Genomic DNA, 6,828 nt, shown 5'->3' on the forward strand with positions numbered 1-6,828 from the left:
CGTTTAAAAGGTTGAAAGCGCAGTGCTAACACATTTATATGACAACTAAACCAAAAATCAGACATTGTTTGAAATTTGGTTGTGCTTTTAGATTCTTGAAAGCATAGTGATAACACATTGGGAATTCAACAAACTCCTGGCTTTTGTTGAGTCGTGAATAAAGGTTGAAATCTCATTGATCAACTTCTCAACCTAATATTACCAACATTTCCACCTTGAATTGAAGTTGTGTGCCCAGTGGGTTGTGTTAATCATATTATAGACAACATTTTACTGGACTACAGAAGTTGTTAATTGAAGGCTGCGTCCTAGTTTGTGTCCAATCAGAGTGTATCTGTCGTGGAATGAAAATAAAGCAGCAATGCGTAAACAAGCGCTGGATCCTCCTCCGCCGCTCTCTCCTATCATCTAGCCTATATTCTGAAACCAGTTCCGTATTCAGCGCTACTTTAATGTAACGTCGGTGCGCACACCATACAGCGTATAGGTTGTATAATTATCGGATAAGATCACACCATCTCGACCATGGAGCCTTGAACTGGAAGGTAAGCAATGCGTTTACTACTCGATACTCAGAAGCCGAGCAAGCTATGCTTGTTCGTATCCTTTTCCGGTAGGTGCTGTGATAGTAAAGTTTGGGGTGGGTTGGGGAATGCGATCATGTGTCATATGGGCTATCAAGTTATGGACATGTGCGTTTTGATCATAGTCAAGTGTGTGCCGTGGCGTTAGTTTATTTTATATCTTAGTGATCGACGTAACGGTGTAAGGTCCCAACAATTTGCCTACACGACTTCAATGGCAGCAACTTAAATCTTAAGTCAGTTTTTCAGGGTATGTAGCCTACTATGTCAAACTCACCATCCATAATGTTGTTCGCGCAATATCGTGGGTGACGCAAAGAATGACGCGTATGATTTCCTGGTGATGATGAGAGGGACATAAGACACAATTATGTCACTGTAAAGGGAACCATCCTCGATGTATTTCCTTGCTGCGTATTGACGATTTTTTGCAGTCAAATCTGTGACAATTCTATCATATGACATTTCCTCTCAGAATATTCTAGTCAGTGCCTGAACTCTAAACTGTTATTGTAAATAACGTTGGGATCATGCAACTGAGCATAATGATGCTGCAGCGAAAATATCTTGCAAGTCCAATGGGTACATATTGTTCTCGATACATTGTGTCATTCCGCTTGAATAGGCTAACCAAAGTAGTCTCCAAACGTTGGATTCCAAAATACTATTTCCATTATATTACTGTTACTATTAAGGGGTTAAACACTTACATCATAACAATCTTTGGAAGGAACTAAAGTTGCTTTCGATTCTAAGAAAACATCGAGGGGGCGGGGCATAAAGGTGAAACTCACGTATGCATGCACCTGTATCCATTTGTTTTGGTCAAATATGAAGAAGATGAAGTGATGTCTTGGTACATGTTTTAAGTTTATTCAATTTCATTAAAATAATGCAACTTTGCAATTTGCATTTGAATTGTACAAATATCAAGTTGATATATTTATGTCATAACCATGTCATACGTGTAGCATGGGATATACCCAAATTACACTGCTTTCTACTTTAATTCACAGACACCCACAGCACCACAGAGATGAACATGCAGCACACTTGATATCTCCCTGGAGGGGAAACCTGAATTAAGATGAAGCGACTGAAGGGGAAAACCCAACAGTGTGGAGTATTGCAGAAAGTCCTGTGAACGCTGACCTCCAGCCCCCATCCTCCCATCATTCCTTTCCCCCAAATACACAACACTCCCATCACCACTCCTGCTCTGGTCCAAGATGACCTCACCGAGAAAGCACCTGGTCAAGGATTTCAACCACTTTATCACATGCTACGTGTGTAAAGGATACTTGATCAAGCCCACCACGGTGACAGAGTGCCTGCACACCTGTAAGACCACCCCCCTTCTCTCTTTCTCTCTCAGGTGCCACATTCATCATGACATCATGTAATGTAGGCTATACCAGAAAAACACAATTTCACTATTGCATAGGTTATAGTATATCCAGGCATATTTGTGTATTCTATTAGATATACATTACACCTAACATCCCCTACTAGAAATTCTTGTTTATTTTGGTGTAGTACGGACATTGAATAAAATGTCAAATGGCATCTATGGCACCACTAAAAGGTGGCTGGATTTAGAGCTTACAGAATCAGTTGGTTGTGTTATTTGTTGTTTTACACATTGGCCTTGCACAGTCACAGTGCTATGAATGTCAAGAGCGCGCTCTGTCCATCTCCTCTGTGTCATCCTGCATGATTTACATATCATATTACATGGTCTCCCTCTCCATTTCTGCCCTCTCCATCTGAACTGAATGTTTTATTGGAAGAGAACGGCAGATGCAAAAGCTCACTTCCAGGAATGACACATCTCAAGTGATCAGTGGGTTCAGTCACCATGACAACAAATATCCTCCACACAGGATGAGCAGTTTGGGTCCAGTTTGTTTGAAGCCAAAGTCACTTCTTTACTGTCATAGAAGTCAGATTGAACCCTAGCCCTAATGAAAAATATCAGCAGCTGCTTAGCACAGTATGGTTTGGCTGTTTAATGATTGCTTTCCCTGTGTATTTCAGTATATTTCAGAGATCCCCAGCAAAACATGTCTTTGATATTAGTCTACACTATTTCATGTTAACCTCCAGAGTGGCGCAGCGGTCTAAGGCACTGTATCTCAGTGCTAGAGGCTTCACTACATACCCAGAATCGATTCCAGGCTGTATCACAACCGGACGTGATTGGGAGTCCCATAGGGCGGCACACAATTGGCCCAGTGTCATCCGGGTTAGGGTTTGGCCGGTGCAGGCTGTCATTGTAAATAAGAATTTGTTCTTAACTGACTTGCCTAGTTAAATTAAAAAATACAGTAGTCAGAATGCAATTAAACAGCTATACATTAGTTTACTTTATATGGGACAAGTATAACCACTTTGACACATTTAACAAACAATCGTCCAATGCATTCCACTATAGTGTTTCTAGCTCACATTTTCAACACTCGTCCCTAAATGGACTTTAATGGAAACAAAAGTGTATGCGGCGGTGTGCTGGCTATTGAAAGAACATGTGACATGTTGTTCTGACATACTATTGGTTGATTAAGACAGCAGATGTATGTATGTGAGGATTGTTTATTTGTTGTTGTTGACTTTATTAGGATGCCCATTAGCTGACGCCAATGGCGACAGCTAGTCTTACTGGGCTCCGTCACATAACGAAAAATACATTACAGATAAAATACATTTTTTCAAGACGGTGCATTCGGAAAGTATTCAGACCCCTTGATTTTTTCCCAAAATTTTGTTATGTTACAACTTTATTCTAAAATGGATTCAATAGTTTTTCCCCTCCACACCTTATCATTACAAGCTAGGTTTTAGGATTTTTTGCAAATTTATACAAAATAAACAACTGAAATATCACATTTACATAAGTATTCAGACCCTTTACTCAGTACTTTGTTGAAGCACCTTTGGCAGCGATTACAGCCTCGAGTCTCTTCGGTATGACACTACAAGCTTTGCACACCTATATTTGGGGAGTTTCTCCCATTCATCTCTGCAGATCCTCTGAAGCTCTGTCAGGTTGGATGGGGAGCATCGTTGCACAGCTATTTTCTGTTCTCCCAAGAGATGTTTGATCGGGTTCAAGTCCGGGCTCTGGCTGGGCCACTCAAGGACATTCAGAGACTTGTCCTGAAGCCACTCCTGCGTTGTCTTTGCTGTGTGCTTAGGGTCGTTGTCCTGTTGGAAGGTGAACCTTCGCCCCAGTCTGAGGTCCTGAGCACTCTGGAGCAGGTTTTCATCAAAGATCTCTCTGTACTTTTCTCCATTCATATTTACCTCGATGCTGAATAGTCTCCCAGTCCCTGCCGCTGAAAAACATCCCCACAGCATGATGCTGCTACCACCACCATGCTTCACAGTAGGGAAGGTTTCCTGGCATTCAGGCCAAAGAGTTCAATCTTGGTTTCATCAGACCAGAGAATCTTGTTTCTCATGGTCTGAGAGTCTTTAGGTGACTTTTGGCAAACTCCAAGTGGGCTGTCATGCACCGTTTTACTGAATAGTGGCTTCCATCTGACCTGATTGTTGGAAGTGCTGCAGAAATCATTGTCCTTCTGGAAGGTTCTCTCATCCCCACAGATGAGCTCTAGACCTCTATCGGAGTGACCATCTGGTTCTTGGTCACCTCCTGACCAAGGCCCTTCTCCCCTGATTGCTCAGTTTGGCCAGGCGGCCAGCTCTAGGAAGAGTCTTGGTGGTTCCAAACTTCATATATTTAAGAATGATGGAGGCCACTGTGTTCTTGGGGACCTTCAATGCTACAGAAATGTTTAGGTACCCTTCCCCAGATCTGTGCCTCAACACAATCCTGTCTCAGAGCTCTACGGACAATTCCTTCGACCTCATGGCTTGGTTTTTGCTCTGACATGTACTTTTTTTAAGGGACCTTTTTATATAGACCGGTGCCTTTCCAGATCATGTCCAATCAATGGAATTTACCACAGGTGGACTTCGATCAAGTTGTAGAAACATCGCAAGGATGATCAATGGAAACAGGATGCACCTGAGCTCAATTTCGAGTCTCATAGCAAAGGGTCTGAATACTTATGTAAATAAGGTATTTCTGTTTTTTATTTTTAATACATTTGCCAAAAATTGTAAAACCTGTTTCGCTTTGTCAGTATGGGGTATTGTGTGTAGATTGCTGAGGATTTTTTATTTTATTTAATCCATTTTAGAATAAGTCTGTAACAGCCTCCCGAGTGGCACAGTGGTCTAAGCTTCGTCCGGGTTAGGGGAGGTTTGGCTGGCAGGAATGTTCTTGTCACATCGTGCACTAGCGACTCCTGTGGCGGGCCGGGTGCAATGCATGCTGACACGGTCGCCAGCTGTACGGTGTTTCCTCCGACACAGGCTGGCTTCTGGGTTAAGCTCTCGACAAGACTGTAACTACCAATTGGATATCATGAAATTTGGGAGAAAAGGGGTAAAAAGAATAAGGCTGTAATGTAACTAAGTGTGGAAAAAGTCAATGGGTCTAAATACTTTCCAGATGGCACTGTATGTACATTTAAAAACATTTACATGTAACGTGTGTGTGTGCATCTATCAGTTACACACATGTCAGTTTTACACACAAGTAGGTCACATGAGAGTCGCCGTGACGTGTTGCTTTATCTGTTTTTTGAGATGGAACGGCTCTGTATAATACTATACGTTGATCTAGGCTATAGGCCAGTGCATAGTGAATAAGCATATACTGTTTACATGGAAATTGCTAGAGGACAGACTGTGACCTATATTTCTGCTTCTTCTGACAGATATTGCTGATCTGATTTTTTAATTTTATTTTTATTTATTTTTTTTCTGACGTTTTGGTGACGTCACATCATAGGATATAGGCCTAATCCTCAGCTCAGTATTGCATGGAATCGGATTAGGTGTTCTTCAAAGAAAGATACATCTATACATTATACTGTATGCAATGGTATATGTGTATGTTGTGGTATTGACCGCTGTTGCTGTGTGTCTGTGTGATCTGTCGTATTGGCTACAGTGTGATGGATGCATCTAGAACCGGCCAGGCTATACCCACTATTTCCCTGCTAGTCAACAGTTTCAATTTCAACTGCAGGACTGAGTTTTTAGTCATGCTTCAAGGCTCAACAGATACTCTGATGTGTATCAAGTTCAAACTTTAGAAATTAGATATTAGAATGCTATTCCTTTTGATTTAACACAAAATCCTTTTATTGTGAAGGTTATCTGAGAGAAATGGATACGAAAAGAGAAACTGCAGTCATCTTGGCATTTCTTTGCCACCTGAATGGTGTGATAAAATCCATATTTACTTTAGGTCTGTATTTGGAGAAAATCAACCATTCTTTGTCTCTCTCTCCTTTAATCTGTCAACAGTTTGTAAAAGTTGCATCGTCCAACACTTTGAAGACAGCAACGACTGCCCCAAATGTGGCATCCAAGTCCATGAAACCAACCCTCGAGAGATGTTAAGGTAATACACCTAATTTGACATCTAACAGAATCTCATCTGCATTTATATTTTCCCTATTGAGAATCACAGGATGATAATGAATGCTACTGAATAGATTACCATCAGTAAAGTAAAAACATGCTGGCCTTTGCACTACTGAACTGACCCTAGCCGGATTCTGGCAGATCTGAGTTTACACCCTTTAGTTGTCCACCCGACTAGTGAGATGGTAAGGCTGGTGTGGGCTGGGCTGGGCTGGGGGAGGATGGGGTGAGATCCAGGCAACAGCTAGACTCCATTCTGGAGCCAAGGTTACAGCTGAAGACCTCACCCAGTGCCCAGCCCACAGATACAATGTCTGGGAATAAGTGTGTGTGTACTTTTATTCTTCCTTTACGTCTCATTCTATCACCAGGTTGGACAACACTTTAGAGGAAATCATTTTCAAACTCGTGCCTGGGCTAAGAGAAAGTGAGTGATGTCATTTTAGTATCCACCAACATCAGATATAAATCTAGCATTTGATCGTAGGCCAAGCTGTTTTCTATTTGACCTGAATGATATAACCCCTACCCTGTGTATTCATATATTCTCTTTTTGTTTATTGACTAGAGGAACAACAGCAGGAGATCGAGTTCTGGAGGAGTCGGAAGTGGAAGGAGAATGGAGAAGGTACATTATCTGTGTTAGTGTATCCATGAAGACCAAGACCCTCCTCAGGAGGGACCAGAATGAACCCACTCGGGTGGGCAGAGGTGGGCTGTGATTGGTTATTGAGGCGATGGG

At 41.8% G+C, this 6,828-nt stretch overlaps 1 protein-coding gene across 1 annotated transcript; it reads left to right on the plus strand.

Annotated features, from left to right (window-relative positions):
* Window positions 1-404: 404 nt before the first annotated feature.
* Window positions 405-6,777, plus strand: LOC120045441 (polycomb group RING finger protein 5-B-like). The gene is made up of 5 exons (XM_038990323.1): window positions 405-545; window positions 1,601-1,925; window positions 5,967-6,063; window positions 6,458-6,513; window positions 6,655-6,777. The coding sequence occupies exons 2-5, from the start codon at window positions 1,814-1,816 to the stop codon at window positions 6,741-6,743; spliced, it is 354 nt and encodes a 117-aa protein (XP_038846251.1). The 5' UTR covers window positions 405-545; window positions 1,601-1,813; the 3' UTR covers window positions 6,744-6,777.
* The last annotated feature ends 51 nt before the right edge of the window (window positions 6,778-6,828 follow it).

The sequence above is a fragment of the Salvelinus namaycush genome, chromosome 4, assembly GCF_016432855.1.
Source record: "Salvelinus namaycush isolate Seneca chromosome 4, SaNama_1.0, whole genome shotgun sequence".
Taxonomy (NCBI): Eukaryota; Metazoa; Chordata; class Actinopteri; order Salmoniformes; family Salmonidae; genus Salvelinus; species Salvelinus namaycush.

Coding starts and splice junctions, on each gene's coding strand:
- LOC120045441 (XM_038990323.1), top strand. CDS start 1,814: ATGACCTCACCGAGAAAGCACCTGGTCAAGGATTTCAACCACTTTATC. Junction 1,926..5,966: donor GACAGAGTGCCTGCACACCT/GTAAGACCACCC, acceptor ATCTGTCAACAG/TTTGTAAAAGTTGCATCGTC. Junction 6,514..6,654: donor CGTGCCTGGGCTAAGAGAAA/GTGAGTGATGTC, acceptor TTTATTGACTAG/AGGAACAACAGCAGGAGATC.